Genomic DNA, 27480 nt, shown 5'->3' with positions numbered 1-27480 from the left:
TACTTATGCCACCCCCTTCGCCATTCGCCATACTAATGCTTTATCCTGCTCTCTTTTTCCTGGATCGAACCAACGCGTTCGCTTCGTCGTTAATATAGTCTGAATTTTTAAATAACACGAAATCACGACGGTCGATAACTTATTTATCAGTCCGCGCGGGAAGATACACGCCGCGCTTTCATTTGACCCTCTTGTGAGTGCTCATCGTTGCAAGTCGAACGTTCATTTTTTATATCGACCAGATTACACGCTCGACTCGCTTTAAATAACGCGATTACACTTTCTGCAGGGGGAGGGAGAGAGAAAACGTTCGTATATCAGCTGCGTTGTCGCGTCACACATTTTGGTAGGTAAATCTATGCGAAATAAAAGGCGGGCGTGATTATACGAAGGATACGGCCGGTCTGTAAATATCAGTAACGTCCGCGGAGGCGACTCGCTGAAATGGCATTGCCGATCGATCGGTTGATTACTGATGGTCATTCGGCGCGGTACATTTATTTCGACGCGGCGCAGGCGCGCGGCCGATGCCTCGCGCGGTTTAAAAGAAGGTATCGATGAAGGTCGGATCGTTAATTGTCTATCGGCATTAATTGTCTATGAGCGTCAGGCGCTGGGTTTTCACCTACGGTGTTAATTATCTATGATAATTAATACAGAAGGGCATTACGTATTCATCGGCCGGATGGTAATTATTCACGCTTTGTTGGACATTACTTTGCATGTTTTCCGGCCGACGACCCTTTTTCGGCCGGTGTATTAATGCGATGGCGCCGGCTTAATAAATGCAGGCGCTCTTTTTACACGTCATTAAAGTTTTAATTTTCCCGCCCCTCCCCCCGCTCCATCCTCGCGCGCCGCACTGCAGTCGAACTTTGATATTAAACATTCGGATGCCGCGTATGAATCGTGTATTAATACCGGTCGTGTCGCAACAGCCGATGCTCGCTCTACGCCGACCTAATTTTTCTTAATACCGTGTAACAAAGGCCCCGCGAAATGTTCGAGAAAGTTAAATAGGTCGCCCTAAACGGAACGACCCGACATTTTAGTTAGTACGCGGATATGTCTTTCCAAAAGCAAATTCTTTTCTTTCGACATATACGGGATAAAGCAACAACTATTACCGCTATGAGTATCATCCAAAAGTAAAAATAATTTACTAACGACCAGATGAAGATGGAAACATTTTGCACAGAAGATGTACATTCTCCTCTCATTCCCAAGATATTCGTCAATGTGATAACGCTTCGTTTCGATTTTTCCTACTCGAATTTCGCTCACACACTGACCAGGTAGACTAAGGTAGAACCAACTCGCCCGTCAGCTTCGCCCGCAGATTAGTAATTCAGACTGAGTTATTGGTGAAGTTCGATCAAACTGAGGACAGTCTAATCCATATCGAAACAACGTATAAGCCTGTTTGCTCCGGGAATCACGCGAGACCTTGCAAAAATGCGCGTTACAACGCGTGAAAATTCAATTTTCCCGAAAACTGTCGACTCTCTGCAGCAGGAATTCTCGGAATGTAATTTTGTCGGCGTTATTGAAGCATCACCAAACAACAAACATTTGCTCGAGAGGAAAGGAAACACGTTTCGTAGGAAATAGTGATTATCAAAATTAATAATAGCAATATTAACACCATTAGTAATACATCGTTATTAATACCAATATTATTATCCACATAGAAAATCGCTGCCGAGCCAATGGATATACCGATATGCATCGCGACAATTGGAGTTATTGCACAGGTGATATCGATACCTAAACCGAACCGATTTCAACGCTCTCGGTTTTTGCTAATGACAAAGAACGAAGAACGATTGTACACTGCGAAAAAGATTTCTTCAAATTTAATACATTTTTTTACACCCAAATAAATTTCATCATTGGCACGCTCCGAAGAAACTAATGTTTCGATTAATAGAAAGTATGATTGTTAGATTTCTTTTCTTCTTCTTATAAAGAAATTACCTGTTTCGCCCCACACATTTATTGTGACCAAATAATATTTTATTTGGTTGAAAGATACCACCTCAAACAACAGCGTTGTTTCTGTCAAATAANCCCCCCTCCCCCCGAATGAGACAATAAAGCTTCCACGCAACAAACAACACCCCGTACATGTTGTTGCTATGAAACAAATTCCAGTCGAGTAAACAGAAATGCTAAATATAAAGAAACCTCTGTGTGTGTGTGTAGATCGATTCGACTAGTACTCCATAAAATCTGAAAAGATCCCTAAGAATAAATTTACGGACCAGCTGCTTTGAGTAAAACTCAATGGTGTTTCCATCGCTAATACACAGCGAACGCCCGACGTCTTGTCTCAATTGAATTTCGAGAGGATTGATTCTCGCGACGATCGTTCCCGAGTGCTCCTAAAAATTGCACGTGGAAGAGGCAACGACAGGTGATAAACAGCGCGACGTGCGCGCGAATAGCCGCGGCTAGTAGTGATTATCGATCCCGAGTCCCTCTATATTCGGCGTGTCATTACTCATTAACCGTTGAAAGTAAAAGCTCTTTTGCTATTGGAGTAGCAGCACTACGCATCGTAACGAGTCGTGTGTGTATTTTAGCAACAAGCCAGGGCAGGTTAACCCGCTGAAAAAAAATCTCCCCGCCTCAACCTCCGCTTGCGTATCCCGCGCTTTATTACGCGCTGTAACAACTCTTTACTCTGAGATTTTTCTTTTCTCCGGAGAAAAGAATCTTTCTAATTATGCGGATTCAAAAAGGCGGCTTTTAGCACGCAGCGCGAGAATCGCGTTAACGAGGGTGAAGCACTCAACTTGATTACTCTCGTTATCTCCGTTGTTAATGGAACGATTAAATCGTTCCCGATCATTTTCTTTTTTAGTTCGATGTAACTCGCGCATCGAAAAAAAAAAAGTGGTATTTGTAACTGTAATCATCTTAATGTGAGTCACATTATAGCGGGAAGAACTGTTTTTCTAGTAGGTGCCATTGTACACCGAGAGAAAAAATATAGTTATTTTCTGGGACAACAATATCCTTTTTTTCATTTCAACCGCAAAAATGGTCAAGAAAATTATTTTTCTAGTAAGTGTCACCGTAGCATCAGCGATAATACCTTATCGACGATATCGTTGTCCCCGAAAATAACTATACTTTTCTCTCAGCGTGGTGTCATGATAATAGCCTCACGTGATTAAAATCATAAAAAGAGCACCACTCAGTTATCGGAAATAACTGTAATTTCTATCAGTGTACAGAAAGAATGGTATCGATAGAAATGGTCAAGTAGGGTGATTTTTCTTGATTCGACGACAATATTACCGGAACAATAGCTACTGAAATAATGTATCACACGTATCGTATGTATTCGTTTCGGTAAGGTTATTTTTGAAATTTCCTGAATCTCTCATTGAGAGGAAACAATTTGTAAATATAAAATACCGCCACTACACTAATCGAAATGATCGAACCTTCGTCCTCGGTAGGAATCTGACGATTTCGAGTGAAACTTCCCGGAGAAACGTCGAGATAGGCGGTGACGAGAGCGTCGCGCCGCGTCGTTCTCATCAAAATCTGAAAAGCGACGGTGGGCGCGTCGTGACAAGCGACTCTGTTCGTGGCGGTAGTAAGACGACAATTAACGTCAGAAGTGCTTCACGGGGCGGGCTTGAACCATTTTATGCGCACGGCGCGGTGGAGGCTCGGCGGCGGCGAAGGGACGCTCGTGCATTACGGCGTATACGTGCCACGGCTCCCCGCTCGACCGCGAGATTGCATAATCGATATCCGGCCTACACCTGTGCCTCTCACGAGTGCACACCTGTGTACGAGCGAGAGAAAAAAAAAGCATAGAGAGCGCGTGTGCTTGAAAAAGATCATTCGCCGTTGGAAATATTCGCGAACCCCTGATGAACTCGTTTCACGTAAAAGCAGATGTAGTTATACGGTGGGGATCGCGCCGAAATACAGGGCGATTTTAAAATAAACTCCTCGGCACAGAAGACACAGAAGCGGTGGTTTTACACGCTTTTCAAAATAAAACGATGATGTCTCGTGTGTCTCGGCTATTGGAGTAAAAGTAAGTAACGATACTTTTATCGTTTAATTGATACCGGTGAGCGCAATAGCCAAAGTGTTCCTGCAAAATTGCGATCGTTATAAATACGAGGAAGAAGGGGAGAGAGAGAGAGAGAGAGATGAGCCGAAAATAAAGGATCGAAGTGCGCTAACTTGAATTTGTTCTATCGCAGAAGTGTATACTATCGCGCGCGTTATTCAACTTGTGTGTATTGAAAAGGCTTGAATTTCTGATGAGAGAGAGAAATTAAAATAACAGAAATGAGACGGCGTGAGAAACGCGAGACACGGTGCATCGCTCGTACCTACGTCTAACGCGGTACTCCGAAGTATCGAGACACGTCGACGCCGGGCGAACACGTCGATCATGGTCGTCGTCTGCGACAGCGAGGGTAAAGTGGGTGGATAGTGATGCAATCGATGCGCGCGAGAGAGATATCCGCTCGGCACGGAAATATACGCGACGAGATGTGTGAGAGAAATTACCGACATTTTCGTCTGGTTTTAACTTAAAAAAGCAGAGCAGCGGCGACGAAATTCGCGATCGAATTAGAGTGGAAACGGGTTTTCTTGCCGGGGGAGAAAAATTCCACTGAATTATATTGTTTAAACGTCCAAAGAAACCGCGTGCTATTGGGCGAATTTCGACATATTCAGCGATTTCGCATAACGTTACTGCGCAATTTACGTTGAAATTGTTGAAAAACTGCAGGTGGATATCCCCTGCTTAAAGGTTGCTACGCGAACTCTTCCTCCCGGTCGTAGAAGACCCGCGGACGATCCCACACACGGGACACTGGGGACGCATAACGCCTCCCGGTTACATCCAATCACTCCTGATTTATATTTACTACTCACTTGGCCCCCTCCCGCCCTTATTTATTGCGCTTCACGGAGACGCGCAGAACGGAAATGTTAATTTGCACAATTGAAAATGATGGCGAGTTGCCGCGGATAAGACACTGGCCGAGAATTCGATTCTCGCGATAAGGAGGACAAAAGGAGATCCTCTAGCTTTTTTCGAGACTTGGAGAGAAGAAAAAGAGATTCTTCCACGATATGTGAAATTGATCGCAAAACGTTCGTCAACGTTCTTTTCTTTCTTATCGCGATTGTCGTAAAAATTGATTCATACGGATGCGACGATTATGATTAAGTCGGCAAACGAATATAAAATTCGAGCTAAAATATTGTTCATTTCGATAAGAGCCGCTCGAAACCGGCTGTTCATCCCAATTTGTTGCGGGTGGAAGAACGATCGCATCCCCATAGATTCGCCGCTACCAACAAGTTTCAATCTAATTTATAGTTTCGCGGTGTGTGTGTGTGTGTGTGCACAAGAGCCGTATCGGGCCGTAATTTTAAAAGACAGGTCAACTACTTACGGATCTACTTACGAGATTTGCCGTATTTTTGCCCGTTTTTCTCTGTATATTTTCGAGTTTCTTTGCGAGTATCATCAGGAAATAAACGATTGCCGTATTAGGAGGATCAGAAGTGTTGTCCGTTATTTACGAATTGTTCTTCAATGCAATAACGTGCTTTTCTGAAAACGCGTAAAAACGTTTGTAGAACGTAAGTCGCGAGTTTGACAACGTACCGGCATTTTCATGCACTCCCAGAGACTTTGATCGATACGTAATGCTACATAGACATAAGAGACGATTTCTCCCTCCCTCCTTCGGTCTTGTACGCATAACGTGGGACGGGAACACGTACGTTTATCCTCGCGCAAGAAGAGGACAAAGTACGCGAGCCGAGTTTGTTAGTAACGCGTAGAAACTCCCGCGAAAGTTTTCTGCTGTACAGTTGTAGGGAGTTGGCGTCCAAGTTCTAAAATAGCGCGAGGTAACGAGGCCCGATCGAATAATTTTTTCGGTCGACCCGCGATCGCGCGACCGCATCGTAAATTATCGGTGCGTGCACTTTTACGTCATACGTTTTCACTTTTATATCTCATTCCGCAGCGAGTTTAATTATCGCTCCCGACCTCGTTATCATAATTTTTAAGCGCTAACGCGTGAAACGGCAGCCGTGAAAAAAAGAAAAATGTTCGTACGGCACGCAAAATTACGCAGCGAAGTGTAAAACATTCGAAATAGACGATAAATTGCATTTAGCGAGGTTGCATTTCCTCTAACAGTCGTTGCCGTTCCATTCTAATCTCTCTCGATTTTTATCTCATAGATCGCGCTAATTTCGAAACTAGGTGTGGAAATCCGACGATGAAAGACGTTAGTGAATGCGAAGATCATTATACATTCAACGCAATGAAGGGAACTTTATCAAAGGAAAGTTACGCGACTTCGATGGTGCTCTACATCGTGCTATACTGTACCAACCGATTCAATTGGTCATTTTTTCCTTTCTCACACAAATCCGTCGCAATTCGAGTTTCCTCACGGGAAAGCAAATTGTCTTAAATCAATGACAGACAGATATTCTCATATAAGCGAGAATATTGTAATATTCTTGGGAGATTTTTAGTCTTGGGCAAATAATACTTGCGTCAATGCAAACTCAATCTGAAAATTAGAATCTTGTAAGAAGATTATAATATTCTTGCTTACACACATGAGAATATCTATCATTGATTAATTTTTCTCCCGTCCGGCAGCTTAGCGCCGCACGGAGGAAACAAGTTTGGCTGGTACAGCAAGTTGCTAATATAGTGACACTAATCAAATTTAGTCGGCGTAACTAAATTATTTTGCTATCCATGTGTCCAGCAAATGGCAATTAATTACTCTCAGCAAATCTCTCTGCTAACCAAACAAATGTTTTTTGTTGTATGAATAATTTGCTGTTCCAGCCAAATTCTCTTCTCCGTTCTGACGATTTTCCAGGCACGATGATTCCAGCGTGAAAGGACAGTTCGATCGGCCGTCCCTCGAAAGTCAAGTTCTCTATCAGACTCCTCTGGCTCCGATATCATCCTATCTTTGTCCTCGCGCACGACGAAAATGTGATCAATGGCGTTTCAACTCGTCGCCAGGTGGGCGCGACACGCGTGTCTTATCGGAAAAAGGAGGGAGGGAGAGAGTCCTATTTCCAACCGCGGACTTTTCTCTCTCTTTCTCCCTGTTGTCCACCAAATGTCGCGCAAAACCCCACGATACACATTGCTCGGGCTCGCGCCGTGTTTTTGTAGCGGGTGGCTTTTACACGCGTAAATCTACGTGCCTCACCGTCTATAAATAAAGCTAGACGCACGTAAACCATCGTTCTGCCCATCAGAGGGCCCTCCCCTCTCTTTCTCGCTGTGTATCCGTGGGCGAGTAGATAGATGAACAACACTTCCGCCTTGTCTCTTTCTCTCTCTTCCGTCCTGTCTCCCCCGATGCATCGACTTTATCGTTCCCTACTTTGCGAAGACTATGCCGCGGCACGACAACGCGCGCGCTTATATGCTCGCTCGCATTTTTATTGAAAAATTCATCCACATCGAGTTCCGCTCGGAAAGGCCTTTCTTGAATTTTCCATCGGAGTAATTCGAAGCCTTGTAATTTGATTTTCATTAGCGAGATTCGTACGCAGAGATAAATCTAAACTATTAAGAGCATAAATTACCGCACTATCAGAGGTCTAGCAAAGAATAGGTTCAGCTAGCGGCCGGTTATCGATGGTCATTACTTTTCGTAGAATCAAATAGAATGCAACGGTCGGCGGCAATAGCATGTGAGACGGCGCGCGCGCGCCTCCCTTGCAAATGGAAACGCTGCGTACATACATCGCATCAAACGCTGTACACGCGCCACGACAATTCGTCCGCCGCCGGGCTGGGCGGGTACGGAAAGGTGAACATTATTCCCATCCACCGCGGTTTAACGCTCTTATTATTATTTTTATTAGGGTGCCGTGGTATATAATGCCATCAACCCCTATGAGTGCGCGTTCGCAGGAAATAAACCTAAGTGTATAATTACAATAATACTTATAGGGCCAAACCCTCCGTGGGTTCTCTACCCTTCCTTCCTTCCTTCCTGAGTTCTCCCTGTGCTCGTTTCTCTCTCTCTCTCCTTCGTGGTTAAACGTGGCCCGCCAATACCTGCGAGCACGATACACCAACAGTGAGGGGGCGAAACTTAACGAGTACTAAATTTACCCGGGGTTAGTCTTGGTCTCCCCTCGTCGCGATTAGATCTGTACAGATGAACGTGCGATGAGGAGGGACTCAAGAATCGAGAGAGAAGGGAAGTTTGCGTTCTCAAAAATATTCAGGCGAACGACAACAGTGAAGTCTCGCGACGACAAATCGGATCCCGTTTGCAACGGCATTAGCTGAGCGATAGAAACGTCTTAGAATTTGGGCGAGAATAAAATGACAAATTCAACGTATCATTCAATTATCGGCCTGGCCTGAATTGCAATTGCAATTATTCATAGTACATGTTGTACATAAGAAACACCCTGTATATTTACTTATCCGCCACGACGGCATAAAATTTACCATTCCTCCAAATTATTTCCCTCCGAGTGCGAAACATTTTTTTCTCAGTGCGATTCAGTACTTCTATTTATTTGACTAAAATTTGCTTCACAGAAACAACATATACGAAATATTATTTGTTTGAGTGAAATATGTGTATTGTCTCGTTCAAGAAAGCTCTATTATTTGACTGAAGAAAGAGCGCTGTTATTTGAAATAATATCTTTTAACCGAATATTATTTGGTCAGGATATATGCGTAAAATGAAACAAATAATTTCTTTATGAGAAAATTGTCTATCGTTTCGAAGAAATGTTGTATCTAAGATAAAGTTACGTTGAAGGTCGTCGCACTCATTAATCGAAGCGTGCCGATGATGAATTTTTGGAGAAATCTTCCGAGCGCGCGTTTCGCACACCGTAAAACATAGCGGGGTCCTTATCCAAGAAACACCACACGTGTGACCGCGGTGTCGTACACGGGTTAAGGGATGGGACACGTATTCCCCGTTCGATCGGTGCGGGCGAGATGATCGTAACGGCGCGGCACAAACACGGACCATTCCCCATCTGAACTCTATCCGAACTTCGCAATTCTCTCGTTTAAGAATTCAGTCACGTACACCGCCGGTTCCGTGTTCGAACGCACACACACCGCAGAATTGCTTATCTTTTATAGCCGCGTTCGCACGTGTTCCCCGCCTAGCGTCTAGATATTAAAATTACGATATTAAAATTATACGACGCGGCGGTCAATTATGTTCGTAAATTATTTGCCCGCTTAACTATTCAACTCTCATTCGACGTGATCCCTTAATTGTTCCGTGAAATATCCCTTCCCGAAAAAGCGGCCGTTAATTTCCGCGACTTACGTTATTTTCCTCTTTCTTCTTTTTTTTTTCGGACGAGACAGGAGAATAGAGCGCGCGCGGTATCGAGGACGAACGGGGGAGTAATGACAGCGTTACCACGTTTGCCGGACCTGATATACCGTCGTCAAAGTATAGTTTATGCCCTATGCGAAGTTACCTTCTATTGCCGTGGCGCATCGTATAAAACGCGGAATCAATTTTTGACGAGGACATTCAATCGATCCTGTCTTGCAGCATGCAATCGAAGACGTTCCCTGAATAACGAAGCAACCGAAGCAGCTTTGGCAGCCGATTCCGTGCAATGCTCGCTCCTCATGCAGTATTATTTGCTGCTGGATCACTATTTCTTGATCCGCTCGCGTTTGCACAAACGCGAAATGAACTTTCAACGAAACGGGTGTGCACACATCCGTGCGAGCGTACACGAGACGTATAGCGGCCCGTGATTTTCCTTTCTTACAGCGAGACGCTTTAATATACCCGCCTCGTCGATACGTCCCCCGGATTACTTTCCGTGTTTACGGATACACTGGGAGACAATCGCGCGCGGTAATGATTAATTTCATCATTGCGAAATTATTATGTTGTCCCAGCGCGATCTCCGTAAGTGTTAAACGTGGAAACGAAGCTGTCGACGCGATCTCGAATCACGCGCGCGACTGAGAATTCCATTCGCTCGCTCGGCATTACCTTTACTGTCACTCGTAATTGCAATTACCTAATTAATCGATCTACATGATAACTGTTAAATTCGCGGCAAGTAATTTTCTACATAACGCGCTCGCGATGTTGTTTCGTATAATTTGTTTTCCGTCGAAAGTAATGGATTGCCACGGCTATTGAATAACCGAAAACGCAGTGTGCCATTGTGAGAAACAATTACCGCCTCATTAAAATGAAGCGGATCGTTAGCCAGGCCATACATGAGAAAGTTTGATAACTGTTTTACCGAATCGATTTCGCGGGAGGTATCTCATTTTAACGTATGTGACGGCAAAGCACGAATCACGCGCCACCAATTTGGCGGATTTTCGTTGGCCGACCCGAGTCAAAACTTGGGCTCTAATGTGAAACCTCTAATTACGCGACACAGTAGGAGCTGAGACAGCAAAATACGTTCAGTTCTAATTGACACCGATAACGTCTTAAATCTCTGTTTTCGTTGTTTCAGCATCAAAATAGATTGTTCAAGATAGCGTGAAAATTCAATCTGTATGATTGAAGGAGTTGATAATAAGTGTCAGTATCGTCATGAAAGATTTGTATTAGTACGTGAGCAGTCTAAGTAGGCGCAAACTATCTTTAAGAGCGTCAAAGTGGCATCCAAATTTCGACTCGGGGCTCGTTTATCGCTATTGAGTTGAGAGGAAAATATTCGTAGTTATAAATATCAGATAGAAGATAGAATTCTAATTAAGAGAACCAATTTTCTAGTAAGTCTTCCTATCAGTATCCTATCAGTGATAACAACCTTACATACGTGTTGCTACTATTTTTGTGTAGAGAAGAAGGAAGAATCGAGTAAAGTAACGTAATTATTCTTTTTCAGTCTCTTGAATCTTTTAATATTCTTATCAATTTAAATATATTTTAATTGCTTGTAGTAAACACTCACTTCAACTCAGTAATTTGTGAATGAATTACTGGATGTAAGCGTGAAATAGTTTTAAATTTGAGAAAGCATTTACATACAGTACTTATTTTTCTTTTAAAAAAACCTAGCGGTTTCAATTTTTCTGTAAATATTCTAAAAATAAATTCTGACGTTCAATATTACGTACAATTTAATAGCAATTGTTTTAATACGTACAAACAAATGTCAACTTACACGAAGGAAATATCATTGGAATAATCATTTTGGATCGAGTAAATATTATTCGAACGGCAATTTCTTTCAATATGGTGAAAACCGTAAAAAGGTGGAAATAATTGCTCTCGCCGCCAAGTTAACGACGTGCACTCTCACTTGTTCTTGAGAGAAGAAAATTACGGGGAGGATTAATTCCTTTCCCTGGAAAGGAGGGATCGGTTCCTCGAGAAGCGCAGCCGAAAATCTACGTCACTCGCTGAGAGATGGCAGGACGAGCAGCGCGACTATACGTTTTGCGTTTACGCCGGTGAAACAATCACGGGACACTCGAAGGGAGCAGCCCTCGTCAAAATCAAGAGTCTATTATTATGACCATATGTTTACGCCACGATTGTATCTTGACAGAGAGGGACGAACGCGTTGGGGTGAAGGGGCACCGTGGTCGTGCACCTGCTCGAACACGACAGCATGTGGATGAGAGGCAGCGCATGGTGCGTGGGTAGAACAAACACCCACGAATATGTGTCATTCTATAAACAGGATGGCGCGCGCCGTTTATTGCGTGTATTCGGAAATTTCGCTCTTTTTATCGCGCGACCGTTGTTGTTCCCGCAGAATTCGGCGGAAAAGTCCCAACGATACAGCCCGGTCGGGGGGGGTTTTCTCCAAAAAATTTAGGCATGTACAAAATCCATTTTTTGTTACGACAGCCTCTTGAGCGATAGATGGAAAAACGTACCGGATAAAATTCTTCAGAAATCGCCACTGCGGTGATCTCTCTCTTTCTCGCATTCCATCGTCTCAGGGACTGTCGTGAAAAAAAAAAGGGGATTCTCTCGAGTTAGACGTTCAGGCTGGAAGGCTGGATATACCACGTCGGCTTAAATTAGCATCATCGGCGGATAACTGAAATCGACCGCGAGATATCCAGCAACAGCCCTCGCCCCGATTCTTCCCTCGGAAACGCGGGGCGGTCTTAATAAAATTATCGTCAGGCCGAGTTTCGAGGACAAATCGACGTTTCAATTTTCTTAATGCGCTCATCTCCCCAATGGGGATATGCCCGGCCAGGATGGCCCTGACGGTAGGTCGTAAGGATCCAGGGCTGGATTGCCGATTAAGTACAAGGTGCAAATCCTGAAAGTTTCGAATCTCTTGGATTTGCCAGAAGACGTATCTCGGCAACAGAAAGCACGCTATTATTTGAGATAACATCTCTCAACCAAAGATCATTCAATAAATATGTAAAATGAAACAAACAATTTCTTTATAGGATAATTATCGTTTGTTTCAAAGGTACATACACTCGTTGAAGAGTCCAACAATCGCAACACTTTCTTCGGAGCATGCCGACGAAGAAATCTCTTTCTCAGTGCACACAGTTTATCAGAGCACGGATGTTCAGGGCCTACGTGATCCCGAAACCGGCACTGGGTTTAAGAGGAACACGTACTCCTTCCGAATCACCGTGGTGCAACCGGTATCGCGATATTTGACGGAGAGATGGCCGCGCTCGTGTGTCGCCGCCACGTGCCGCCACGTGCCGCCACGTGACCGACCTGCTCTACGCGTTATTTGCTCTCATCCTTTCTTAAGTGCATTACTACTGTTCCCAATTATAGGGGTGGTAAATTAACGTGTCACAGTATTCCGCCCCTTTCGCTTGTCCGTTCCCTGACGCGTAACATGCTTGCGGATTTGATTTGTCATAACAGATTACTCGCTTCTTCGGAAAGAGAAAGGATTCAAACACAGCCCCCTGTTTTATCTGTTGATTTCAAAAAGCGGAAAGAATGTGTGTGTGTGTGTGTGAGAGAAAAGAGAGGGAAAAGAAAAACAGAGATAAATCAATACAGCAAATTGATTTTTTTCCCCGCACGCTATACGCGCGTGATGGAAATTACGTTAAATTAAAAGACACAAATTACTAATACTCGAAAATTGTTTTTATAACGAATTGATTTATTTTACGTTCGCAATAACGTATTTACTATTCAGCTTAATTTTATTTAATGTTGCTGTTACAGATCTCTACGTTTTCGCGTTAAGTATGAAATGGCAATCAGAGATGAATTTTATATATCCTTTATTTAATGACCGTATATTTTATTTTACGCGTATGTAATGATTAACGCCGGTAAAATGAGATTCGCGTTATATCGTATCCTCCTATACTACAGTGTTTTCCCCGTAAAACACTAATTGCATATTTTAAATCGCAATCGTACCGCCGCGGAACTCTATTATGCGTAAATATAAAATTTCATCCATATTTTCCGATTATTCGTGCGTCACCTAGCATTAAATATGTAAATCAATTACTTATCATTTACATTTTTTATTTGTAATGATTTTATTAAATATCCAGTTGTATTAACATACGTGATGATGCAGTAAAAGGTAATGTATTTTCGATCAGAGTGCACTTTTAACATTTTCGTATTTCAATAAATCAGAAATAATTTTTGCGCTAAAGTGTTTATATTTCCCGTTGCGTATCGCATTATTACCAATTACGCTTGCTTGTCGAGAGGCCGTATGTAATATGTAGAATCACCGAAATATAGAAATGCCGGCCGTAGGAGGAGGCTGTTTTGCGGAAATGAATTACGAAGAAATGTGCGTGGATCTTATGAATATGATTGAAAAGAGGAACTTATTGAAAGGAAAGAGAAACCTGCAACATAGAGAGAGAGAAGGAAAGAGGGGGAAAGGCGGCAAAAGTGAGGAGTGTTCCTAAATGCGAATCAGCGAAGGCACGAGCAGACAGACGGATCTTGAGGTAGAAGGTACTTCCGGAACGAGAGACAGGAGAGCGACGGAGACAGACAGGCCCGCAAAGTGGGAGGAACGACAGAGAAAGAGCGAAGAACGGTCGAATTTAGTCGGAGGGGGAGGATGCGAGTCTGTCCCGTCGTCGTGAACGCGAACTTTGTCGCGAGTGTTAATTGTTGGATCTGATCATTTCGCTAATCAACACGGTCGGCGAGAAAGGGCGGAGGCGAGGAATAATTTTCGCAGAGGAGATCGAAAGAATTGCCGCGGCGTGGAATTCTCGGCTGTATTACCGTGTAATTCTTCACTCGGAAGAAGATTTCTTCAAATTTAATCAATTTTATCGCATCCAAACGAACGCAGCCTGCGAAGAAACTAATGTTTCGATCGTTGCACTTTTCAACGAATATGTGTCTTTATCTTAAATAAAAAATTTCTTCGAAATGAAAGATAATTTTCAATTATTTGTTTAATTTTATATATTTATCGTAACCAAATGATATTTGGTTAAAAGATATCATTTCAAATAATAGCGTTAACAACAATAGAGTTTTCTTGAATGAGACAATACAGTTTTTTCTCAAATAATATTTCATATATGTTGTTTCTGTGAAACAGATTTTAGTGAAATAAATATGAATTCTAAAGAAACCCTTATCTCTGTGTGCGCTTGAAATTTCGAATCAGAACCTACGTAGAGATTTCCCAAGCAGAAATTATTTCGGGAAATAGCATCCCGACTAGATTCCCGCGAAATTTTCCACACGGGATTAACCATCGATCACACATGTGCAACGAAATCATCCGCAAAGCTAACTCGCAGACTTAAACCGTCACGCAGGTTGGTTTGGACCCTCATTCCTGTTCGGCGATTCGTTCGTAATTCCGCTGCCACCGAAAGAGTTATCCTCGTCTCTCTGGGAAAACAACACTCGCGTTTGACGAGTGCCGCGCGTGATGGATGAGAAATGATTACGCAAGGATACTGCTTTATCATACTTAAGAACAATCGAGCGGGTTTCTCGTCGTGCGAAACGTCGCCTGCCGCGTGACAAATAAATAAGCGAACTTTCTGCAGCTTTCTCTTCGCTTTCTTCCCTGGCCGTACTCTCGTCACGAGTTCCTCGTCAACGTCATACAAATACAATACAGCTTGCTCGGCGCGATCAAAACTGTCGAGAACTCCGCCGCGCGAAATCGCCGAAAAGTGATGCGATCTCTGTAATGGCGAAAATTCTCGCCGAATCCACCACGGGCGAAAACGGCGAGCGAGAATATAATGCTGCAAATTAGCGAATTCCGCGACGACATGCGACGGCACATCAATTTTTCATCACACGCGGCATTTAACAGCGCCGTGCGAAATATAATTTCGTTCTCGCTCGCTCGGAAAATGCTGTCCGGTCGTTATTACGTTGTCGACGGAGATGATTGGCCTTGTTATTCGGCCAATAATTATTATACCTTTGTGCCGCAAATAGAATCTGTCTCCGTGTCGGGGAATACATCGACAGATCCATATAAGATTATCATTTTCACCCACTCTTTCATACACTTCCGCGTTGTTTAGAAAGGCTGGTAGACCGCGATCTATTTACACGATATTAGTGCATCGGGAAACAATAACGCGGATGAGTGCGCGGTAATGTCCCGCGATCGTATCAATAAGATGTCAGTACGGTGTCGCGTGCGTACGAAAATAGAGGCAAACCTATGATTTATAGTCGCGTAATCGTGCGAGCCGAGAGGGGGAGAAAAATTAACGATTGCGTCCGCACCTGCGCTTGCACGCGGCAAAGTAGAGGAGTGCGAAGTAACATTTCTCTCCAAACGTGGAAAGAAGATATGTGTCGGTAGTAGCGATTTCTCCGTTGAATTTTTAACATACCCGCATGTTAATTCAACATATTGTTTATGTTATTTCAATATATTTTGCGTCGAGGCACGTGCTAAAATCATATATTTCATACTTCAGCGTCTCGCATCGTGGATATGAATTTCGTGTTGAGCCTTTACACGCGTTACTTTTCAACATATTCAATTGTGTGAAATTTCTGACAAGTTTGTGAAATTTGTCGGCATCTTTTGGGACAGTGTGCTAAGTTTAATAGAAAATGNGGGGGGGGGGGGGGGAGCAAAATAAAGCACCTTCGATTTCCCGGCCCGGCCATAATTGGTTGATGAGAAACTGATGAGTTTGTTTCCGTATATGCGATACACCAAGTCCGTTTCCAACTAATTGAGCATCGGCCGTCTAACGAGTTGCCAAATTGATGATAATTCGCGGACTCGTCGTGTGCATGAACATACGCACCCACCACATACATGCCTACGCGTAATCCTCTCTATAATTCATACGTAATCGTTACTTTTCACCTGCTATATCTGTATTTTCTCTCATGACCCATTTCTTTTCCCGTTTGCACGCTCGAGTCTATATCTTGCAGACAAAGATGACCGTGCGATAATTACTTTTATAATAATAATACTCGAAACTGCCGCTTCTCCGGCTTCGCTCGATTGCGAAACTTCGGCGAAACTTCGGCGGTCCGGAGATCGTATTTATAAGCGACGTCAATAAAACAGTCTGATAGTCTGGCCTCTAATTTTATTCTCGTTCTATTTCGGGAACAGCTGTACCCGTAAAAACCGAGAGACGGTGGTAACTTTTTCGTTGTGACGCGCATTACGCGCACCTGTTTTAAGGTAATTTTAGTTAATTTAGTATAGTTTTTGTTGATAAATATGATGATAAACATAGAAATATTATACACGGAGAAAAGTATCTCGCTGGCACGGCAAATTGTTGATTATCACGGGGACAGCCGAAAGATTTGTTGCAGAAAATAATTCCGTTGGAAAGAATAATTTCGTTGTAGGAAAACGTCGTTGCGACAGCGATAAAATTTAGTTGCCGTAATCAAATCCTTTCGCTGTTCCAGCAAAATATTCGTGTACGCATGAAAAAAATTGGTCCGCGGAAGAAAAATGGTGACACCGGCCGACTCTTTTCCACTCGATAATCCTCTTTAATCGCTACACTCCCTCGTCTTATCGCGGGAATGTGGAAAAGGGGTAGCGCGCGATTGGCAACGCTAAACGTTCCCTCGGCCGTACATCAGACCGAGTCTTATATACTAGATCGCTGCACGCTGCTCGGAGAAGGATAGGGGAGAACGGCGAGCAAGAGAACTGAGAGCATGGCGGCTGAGTATAGTGTGGATGGTTTGGATCGATGAGAGAAAGCCGCCGGTCTGATTGGCGGGGCTGCGGGGGCGGAACAGGACGTAGCCAATGAGCGTGGCTATCCCCGACACATAGTGGTTACGAAATCACTGATTTTTACGCTCGGCTCGCCCGTCAATTTCGACTCGACTACGGTAAATACCGTAAATCGAGTAGTCGCAATTTAGAAATCGCATTCGCGTTATCGCGCCGATAAGAAATATCCGCAGGACAGAGAGAAATTTCCCCGCCGATTGTGTTACACGCGCGGAATTAAAATAACGAGAAAGTTTAATTGAAAATCGCGAGAGCGAGTCGTGAGAAATAGATGGCGTTCGGAATTCTCGTTAACGGAATCCCCCTTCCCGCCTTCCGCCTCTTTCAATTACGTGAGAGCCGCGCGTGAAATTTCGTCTGTTTGATATAAATTTACGGTGATTTCGCGAGATGAGCGCGTTAAACGATCAAAAGATACGCTCGCGAAGTTCGGCATTCGCGAATTATACCGGCGATTCCCGACACCGAGGAACGGCTCTCTCACTTTTAACCGGCGCGAAGGAATCGAATTTTGTCCCCCGGAACTTTTTCCCGCAGATCGGCTGACACGACGACTCGCGCGGCATGCATGCGGAAACTGTGGGCGAATTATTAAATTATTCTACCACTCTCTTCGTCACGTGATGAGTACCGATTATGAGATAGCGGCGAAACGTGACCAGCCACGTATTGATTCAGGTGATAATTCTGCTGTACCTTGCATTATCTATTGTCGAATTAGCGCGGTGTCATTAAATCATGGGGAAAGAGAGAAGATCAAACGTTGCGATATTATATATCGATCCCGAAATACCTTCCTCGCTGCTCCCTCGCGCCGAGTGGGCGCGCGCAGTCTTCTTCTTACTTTCCGCGACGAACGATGGGAAAGCGATTCCAATTTCGAGAATATAATTGGCAGATAGAGAGAGATCGCACGTTTTTCCCGACGTCCCGCGGTGGAAAAATCAATTTTAATTTTCCGAATGTCTGAGGAAATTTTCCTCCCCGTTCGAATATCACACATAGGTGCATCGTAAAACCTGTTTCCCCCCGACGATACTAATCGTCCTGATTTACAGCAGTCTCCTGCATTATGCGGCGAGGCGTCTAGGCGTTAATCTTTCACGCGTTCTCTCGGATAGAAAACGTCAGATTTGTTTATAGACACGGTCTAGACAAAAAGAGCTCGATAAGCTCGGAGTCTCGCCGTCGAGCGAAGCTATCTTCGGTGTCGCATAGGTGCGCAATAATTGATTATTATTCACTGATTTAACAGTCTCTCTCTCTCTCTCTCTCTCTCTCCTTGACAGACATGTTGAACCCCGTCTGACCTCGGGCGCCGCGGCCGCGGCCATTGATCTCACGAAAGCAAGAGTTGTCAATGCGCCCCGCCGACCCAAATTTCAATCATCGCATTATCCCTTCTTGCACTTTTCAACATCGCGCCGCTCCCATCGAATTTGCCGAATCTAACTAACGCGCGCGCATTATCAATAACTATTAATAGTCATCACCGATGTGAATTCCAATCCTGATCAAATATGTATCATGTTGTGTTAAATACTACTGTATAAAACAATATACGCACACAAACAGCAGTCAGCTGATCGTGAAGCGCGACCCCAAGGATGCGTGATGGATCGACGGAAGATTTCTTTCATCTCTTTCGAGTTGACGGAAAAGAGATGTTCGGCCATTTTGAGAGAAGGGATAAAGCTGGCCTCTTAGGAAGTTCAATGAAAAATTAAGTCTAATAATATGACTGTACATCGCTTTCTACACGCGCGTAAATACGAAGCGAAACGTTCCGCCGGCGGAGCTTAAAATCAGCGTGTAAATTTCAGAGCGTCGATATCTCGCGGCATTATGATTTTATTAATCTTCGAGGCGCAAAACCAAGCGACGGACGCACAACACGAAGAGAGAGAGAGAGAGAGGGCTGTCTAAACTCCCTACGGAATTACATTAATTCATTTCGTCTTCCTCGCGACTGTAGCGAAACGTCGTTTCTGGAGTTGCTTAATCGGGTTTCGCATTAAGAGCAAAAAATCGCCACGGAAAGAGTTAACGAAGAGCACTGCGCCGGGCGGGGCGAGAACGCCGGGAAGAATATTATATTAGGAAATTTCATAAATTCCCTTTAGCGATCTCTTAGACGATTCGCGCTTCAGGGCTCGTGTTTTTCGCCTGAAATCGTAATGAGCCGCGCCGGGCGCTCGGAATCTACATAGCTATCCAACCCGTATATTTCGCGCGACGACGTCGGCGCCGTTTTCTTTCCTCCGGCTCGCATCTCTCTCTCTCTCTCTCTCTACGTATTGTTCGATTGCGCAGATGTAATTCGGCGCGTTGCGAATAAAGATTTCTCTCACGCCTTCGCGGAGTAGCGTAACACGACACAGCTGAGTAAGCTATTAAAAGCGTCATTTATAATAAATAAACACTCCCCGATAACACCAGCGATACTTCATTCCCGGAGATCAATGTTTTCGCCTCGCTTGAAATTCACGCAGCATCATCGACAACGATGGCACTCACGATGGAATCACAAGAGAGCGGGGGGAAGGGGAGAGAACGTACTTCGAGATATCGCGAGAAAGTACGGTAAGATTCTTCGCGGAAGTTTCGCCGGTAATTATCTAAAGTTACCGGGGGGTGGGGGCTACGAGTCAAAGTGTGAAGTCGTGTTCGAAGTCTTTCTGCACTTCAACGCTCCTTCGCGCCGGTTAATAACAAATGAGCTGCGAGGCCCCCTCGCTTTTGTTATAATCGGAGACACTTGCCCCTCGCACCGAGTTACCGTCGTCTACCGTTCTGTATTATTCAATGAATTCATTTGTAGCATTCTAAACATCCAACTTATATCTTCCTTCCGCTCTCGACGTCTCGCCCAATCCACGGAGATTCTACGGGCGAGCCTCGATATCCGCGACGGAAACGCGCCGAGTCTCTGAAGATTCCGCGCGAACCGACTGGTTTGACGGCTTTTAGACCGGTAGATATCTTCTAACGAGGACACGATTGAACACACAGTGCGTGGCTACTTGATGGGACACCTGAAGACAGCTCTTGTTAGTTGGCGATAACGTGCTAGATTACTGGTCATATTATTAGACGCACCTTAATTATTTTCAGCGTGTCGATTGAAATTCGTGACTTGAAATACCTTGTTTGCTAAGAGAAAAATAAATTTTTGTGTAAAAAATATTAATATTGTTTGGAAAAATTACGAATAAAATAAGTGATATGATACATACTCAAAAGGTTGCAGAGGTAAAAGCGCGGTTTGACACCGAAAATTGTTCCAATCAAGTGAAATTAATAGCTTCTCTTCTCCTCCTAACTTATATTCTATCAAAGAATCAATGTGCGTCTAATAATATGGACTGTAAGTTCACCGTCGGTGAACTTGTTATTTAATTGTTTTTATGGTTATAACTAAAAACAACCCGAGTATAGCCAGAGAGCCGAAGACAGTAACAGCAATTTCTACCATTGTAGAGATTACGTTGCAATGTAGCGCACAGAGCAAAAGGCTAAAGGCTTACTGTGCGCCCATCGTAGATCCGGGCTTAGATCGATCCACCACGTCGACGGGGATTTCACGGGGGATCGGCGCGCGCGCCACCTCGAGGAAGCGATTAATATGAACGGACATTACATTCGGACGTCGTCGTAGTATCCGATCTGAAAGCATCAGTATGATCCTCCGGCGTACAGCAGCAGCGCGCCGGTTGATTTACAATCGGCCGCGGAATTCGCTTGATAATCAAACGAGAGTTTCGGATTGGATTTGTTACGGCGCGTTGCACTGTCTCTCTCGCGGACCGCGCGCGCTGCGCTACGCCGCGTGCATGCGAAGCGCGCGCGCGCGGTGCATCGGTCATGTGAAGGAAAATCAATTAGCCGGGCAAACTGATTCGACTGCGTCTGTTTACTCGTGCGAGTCCGCAATGTGTTTCGCGTCATAGCACAGACGCTTTTGCGCGTATATACCGCCCGAAGATACACGCACATAGAGAGAGATACACAACCGGGCTTTTGTGTTCGTAGCTGATGCACCGCTGCTGCGCGCTGCAATGCACGCACGCGTGTGTGTTTCGATACACACGGTGTCCTGGCTGCAGTGCCGTGCTCATACATATACGCTCGGATGTACCCGTATGTCCGTACGTACGGCCGTACGTAGAATTTAAGAGATGGAGTGCGTTATAGCTCATCGTGATGCTCAATATGCTCTATAGCGCGGAGATACGGTCGGTTAAAGGTATCGTTCGAAGAATTAGGTCGATATGTCATGGTATCGGGCATGATGATACCGTGTCTACAACAAGCTTTCTTTAGATTTGGTATTTCTATTTGTTCAACTAAAATTGAAACAACATACGAAATGCTATTTGTTTGAGTAAAAATTTTACCGTCTCATTCAAGAAAACTCTATTATTTAACAGAGAGAACGCTGTTATTTGAAACGATATCTTTCAGCCGAATAAAATATTATTTGGTTACAAGAAATATGGTAAAAGGAAACGAATCATTTCTTTATAAGAAAATTATCTCTCGTTTCGAACAAACTTTTCATTTAGATAAAGATACCTTATTCATGGAAAAGTCTGACAATCGTATTTATTGATTGAAACACATTAGTTTCTTCGGAGCATGCCGATGATGAAATTCGTCTGGATGCAATAAAATGTATGAAATTGAACGAGCGAGCGAGAAAGCAGACGAAGTCGAATAAATGACAGATCGAAGTGGACGCGTCATCGAGAATGGCGCGCGCGGGGATCCGGGGAAATCGGCGAGTCGATTGCCGCGCCGAGTGCGCTCTCTCTCAGCGTCGTCTGTGCTGTACCATTTTCCAAGTGAAAAATTACACACAATTTTCAGCATTGTACATACACGGCCTATATAAGCTTTAGATCGCGCAAGTAATTCTAATTGTAATGATAGACTTGTAAGGCTTCAATTACGACGGTTCTCACCTTGTGTGTGTGTGCAAGGCTGAAGATTGTGTAATTTTCGATTTAGAGAATGGCATACGATATACACGACGCAGTCACTATATACTGTATGACTATATATATATATATATATATATATATAGTATATATACTATACTATATGTATTATCTATATATAAAAATCTCACGGAAATTATTAGCGAGTTTTGGCCTCAACTGTAGCTAACTAAACTATATACAAGATGGCGTAGTAATCGTGGTATAACCGGAAGGGGACGACCTTTCTTGAAAAATTAAGTCGAAAATATGGAATAAAAGTTTTTCATACAAGGCTTTGTTTCCGAGCAAATCGATTTTAAAACTTAGCCGAGTACGCGTGCACTTAACCAAGCCATCGTGAAACGGATTTCGATAGTACGGATTGTACTTGATATACTCGTAATAAATTGTCATGAACTGTTGCCTTAATATCGTATTACTTTTCAGTTTCAACTGCCGCTACCTAACAACTTCTATCAACTTTTATAACTTGTCACAATGGCAAGATATATTAATCGAGAACACACGTATATGTGTTTCTTACATATAGAGCGTATGATGGTACTAATGAGGAATCAATATTGTATGACATTGTGTGCTTCAAAGGGTTAAATGTAGTATATCTACTTGACTATCTTCGATTAAAGTCAATTTTTTTAAAAAACAAAACTGTCGTATAAAAATCTTTTATTCTACATTTTTGATTTATTTTTTCAAAGCTCTACACACACACACACACACACACACATGTATATACAATATAAAATATACTATGTGCATATATACTATACCTCCTTTTGTTGTAACAAAAAAAAGGTAGCAGCAATATGTGTGTACAATTATTATTATTATCATTGACAGTGACATTTACTGGAAAAATAGTTCTCTCGATTACTACAGCTTTTTCATTCGTATGATTATAGTTTGCAAATGGCAAAAATGGTCTCCTCGGCGATAATATTCGACATTTTTGTATTTATTGACACGTTTTGCGCGTCGCAGTGAGAAAATCCGACGGTCCAGCGGAAAAGAGGAAAAAGGACGTCGATGGGCGACGATAGGTGATGAATGACGGAAAATTCGTGCCGGATGCACGGTTAAATGACATGGGATATATCTGCGTTCGATCAGAGCGCAGACGATATATATCGTGCGTAGTCGCGATCTCTCGAAAGTGTTTGCTCTTTCTCTCTCTCTCTCTCTCTCTCTCGGATACATACACGTGACAACACGTTAATAAAGTTACGTCGCTTCGCGGGAGTGATGTATTCGCATTAGTCTCGCTGGCCCGATAATGACGTAATCATTGTCATCGAAAAAAAGACGCGCTCGCGCGCGCGAGAACGAGCAGAATTGGCCGACGCTTTAATAAGGACGATATTGAATTACCTAGTTCTGCGCGAATCCTAAAATGACTCATTTAATTTGCGACGGCGCCGCGACGCCGGTATGCCCCGATTCTGTCAATCTTCCCTCCCGGCTCCGCTTTAAATATAATATAAATGTATACGTATGTATCATGCATGTGCGCACTCTCACGTACATGCGCGCATATATGCAGTCTCGCGGTGTACATATGTACGGCGCGCACGCGTGCGTGTCCTGTGCGCGATCGGTAAAAATAAAATATGCAGACCGGATAAATATTAAGTGCCGTTGACAGGTAAATCGCGTATATATATATATATATATATACATATATATATATATAGAAATATATATATATATACGTTCGATTTTCAGGGGGATGAAAATATTTCTCGGCGCCGGTCATTAGTCGCGCGCAATCGGCCGATCCGCGCTAGGCGAGAATAGCTCGGAGAGGAGAATTTTCCGATCGAGACGACCCTTCGTCGCCCTTGTCCTCGCGCCAACGTCCAGACGGCGCTCGGTTTCGATCGGGAAATTCCCGTCGGCAGATCGATTCGGGTAAAACGGAAAATGACGCCAGAACGAAGTCGGAAAATAATGTGTACGTATAGAGAAAGTTATTTGCAAAGTCATTGTAAAACAACATTTTTATATGATAAATAATATTTCAAATAAATAACTACACGTATGAAGATATTAATAAAATTAATATAACATAGCTTAAAACTACGATTAAATGAGTTTGATAAGATCGGAACCTTCTTATTTTCAGTTTTGCTTTGTATCTTTTTCATCGCGTGTTGCCATTTCTACGCTGAAAGAGATATACATATATTCGGCAATATCGAAATGAAATTGGTCTTAATGTTGTAAAAAGATCTTAAGAACTTCGATGAGAAATGGCATTTTTTTTATTTTGCAGAGTCGTATATTGGAAGATGCATCCATTGCAATGTGCAATTCTTGGTCACCGAGGCATAATGTGAGTACAGTATTCCGCTTTTCTCATCTTTTCGTGAACATGCAATTTGGAATTAATTCGACAACTTTGCGCTGCGTTGTATGTGTGTAGACCTGTCTTAGAGCTATCGCAGAGGATGATTAATGAGGTGCCTGGGCCGATCAATTTCATTTTTGCGAAACCACGTCGCCTCGTGGCTTCATTTTAATGGGACAACCGGATTATTTGAGATCTAGACGACGCGCTCAATGTAGTTGCACATCACATACCGAATGTCTGTAGAGTAGACGCATCGTTACACGACAGTTCTATATATCAGGCTACATCCTTACGATATTGCAACATATTTTAAATTTTACAAATAAAAAATACATGAAATTTCCTTCAAAGATCCTTCTTTGCTTTTAGAGTTTGTGCATTTTATAAGTGTATATATATATATATATATATATATATATATATATGCCCCGACCGATAGTTAATGAATCTATAAATAAAGAAAGTGAGTCGGTAAGTATAAAATATTTTGTGCAGCGTAAAGAAGAACTTCGTTTTAAGTGTAAACTTATCTTGAAATACAACTTTTAACGTGACTTCTCTCGAGGGCTGAAAATTTATATTTACCTGTCTGTCTTATCAATTATTGCCGCAATTATTTTTTATATCTTGAAGATTTTATTTTAAAAGCAAGAAAAAATTAGGAGCAGAGGAAAGTGGAGAAAAGGAGTAACGAGAGAGAAGAAAAACAGAGGAGGAGGGAGGGGGTGAGAGAGAGAGAGAGATTATGAGACTGTTGCTGTATACGAAATGCCCCATAATATTTATGCTTTACGGAGCCACGTAGTTACGGTGGCCTGGCTCACATAAACTCACTAACTCGTGGTTACGATTATGGCCAGTAGTAAATTGATTATTTAGATATACGATGAGGTGATGCAGGATAGTCCGGGCGCCGTAAAAAGAGCTATGTGTCACTTATGCTCGCCGCGGACGCAACAGATACCCGCAGGTGCAACAAAGTCAGCGTGACCCGTGCTTTTTGCACCCGGTTACTTCGCTCGCCGCATTATATATCCTCCTTCTTCTCTCTCTCTCTCTCTCTCTCTCTTTCTCGAGGAACACGTTACGAATTATTTGTAACGTCAACGCGTGCAATCGCGAATGTACTCGGCCGCTACCGCGATTCTGATCCTAATTTCTTCATCTGTGCACTTCACATCTGTCGAGAAGAAATTTATGTGAATCGAATTCACGCGAGAAGAATAAAAAAGGGAAAGCAGAAGGAAGAACGAGAAAAGGGGAAATGATGACAACGCGAGGAGGGAGAGGAGGAGGAGACGACGATCTCTCGCACGGGGGAAACATTCTTTGCTGGCACAACAAATTGTTTTTCACTATAATGACAGCAAAAAGATTTGTTAGATAGGAAAAATAATTTTGCTGTTGCAGCGAAACGTCGTTGCGACAGCGATGAAATTGAATTTGGACAATTAATACTGTGAACAAATCTTATCGCTGTCCGGGCAAATTCTTTTGCTGCTCTAATAAATCTTTTTGCTATATTCATTACAGCAAAAAACAACTTGCCGTGTCGGCGGGAAATTTTTCTCCGTGCGGGAAGAACGTAACGTCGCGCGGACAGGCCGCCTGTTGCGAGACGCAATTTCCCAAGAACGTCGCAACGATAATAACAGGATAATCGAAACACGCGCAATAATAATAACAATAATGACAGATAATGCCGAAACACACATACAGTGCGACATGGCGACGATAATGTAGCGGAACCGCAACCGACGACCGAATAGCGGAAACGGAAATCGATAATTCAGATTTAACAACAATAATGCGCGAGGGATAATATACGTAGCGACGGCGGCGGCGCGAGATGGTACGTGGTGGACTCGCGCGACGCGGCGGCAAGCATAAAAAGACGCTAATATAATAGTATTAGCGACAATAGCAACGTTTAATATTAACGCCGTTAAGGGAGCGGAGTGTAACAGCGCTATTATAAATCGATGATACCTGGCGGCGACGGCGGAGTCGAGTCGCGTCTGCGCCACCGCCGAGTGAAACTGAATTTGATGGTCCTGCAAGCGCGAGCGAGCGAGAGAACCGCGCGAATAATGGTTCTTTACCTCTCTAGACAGTAGGTACTCCGCCATGCAAGTGATAATTTGAACAGTCTCCTCGTTTTCGTGTCAGACGTCAGATTTTCTGGAAGAATCTTACTTATTCATGCGTCAGACTACTCCGTGTGATGTAGGTTATCGGACGGAAATAACGTAATTGTCCCAATTTGCGATATCCGATAGCCGACGGTCCAGGCAGCGCCGCCGCATTCGGAGAGACCCGGCCCGTATAATCACGACCTGATTGCTAATTAATTTCATATACGCCCGGCGTATATATACGGTGATTGATCCGGCGTGCTGGCCGACGCGATTAGTGCTGCTTATTATTCTTTTTTTTCTTCTCTCTCTCCCTCTCCTTCTCATCGGCGAGTGAGCGAGCGAACGCGCGCTCTTAGTATTGATGCTATGCTATTCGTGTCTTATCGACGCGACGCGAACGTTACTTCGCGGCGTTATCGATCCGATATCTCGCGGATAACACCGCCGCCGCCGGGCTCAGACACGACTGGGCTTTGATCGCTAATTGATTTTGTGCACACGCTCTCACTGCGCGGCCTCTGTGTATCCGCGTATTGATGCGTGGACGTCTAATTTTGCATTCGTCTGCGGACGAAATCGATCGAGAGGGAAATTGGTTTTCCGCGAAAACCCCCGTGATTTTCCGCCGCCGCCGGAATTATGTCCCGATATACGAAAGGAATAACATCTGAATGCGCGGAATTTGAATTATTCATCGCCGTCGTCGTGACGAAGATCGATAGATACGGTGTCGTCCTCCTCTTCCCCCCCCCCCCCCCCC

At 43.6% G+C, this 27480-nt stretch overlaps 2 protein-coding genes across 2 annotated transcripts in view; one reads left to right on the top strand and one right to left on the bottom strand.

Moving 5' to 3' along the window:
- Positions 1-27480, bottom strand: part of LOC106744069 (beta-galactosidase) — a 109348-nt gene that overhangs the window by 41825 nt on the left and 40043 nt on the right. The window lies entirely within an intron of this gene.
- The window catches only part of LOC106744074 (inhibitory POU protein), a 42938-nt gene that overhangs the window by 4396 nt on the left and 11062 nt on the right, over positions 1-27480 (top strand). The window contains exon 2 of the mRNA XM_014618498.1: positions 24505-24564. Coding sequence (XP_014473984.1) covers positions 24505-24564 — 60 coding nt within the window. The remainder of the gene's footprint in view (positions 1-24504; positions 24565-27480) is intronic.

This window comes from Dinoponera quadriceps, unplaced genomic scaffold (genome assembly GCF_001313825.1).
Source record: "Dinoponera quadriceps isolate SergipeBrazil2010 unplaced genomic scaffold, ASM131382v1 scaffold1325, whole genome shotgun sequence".
Classification (NCBI taxonomy): Eukaryota; Metazoa; Arthropoda; class Insecta; order Hymenoptera; family Formicidae; genus Dinoponera; species Dinoponera quadriceps.
This window is presented reverse-complemented; position numbering and strand designations above follow the sequence as displayed.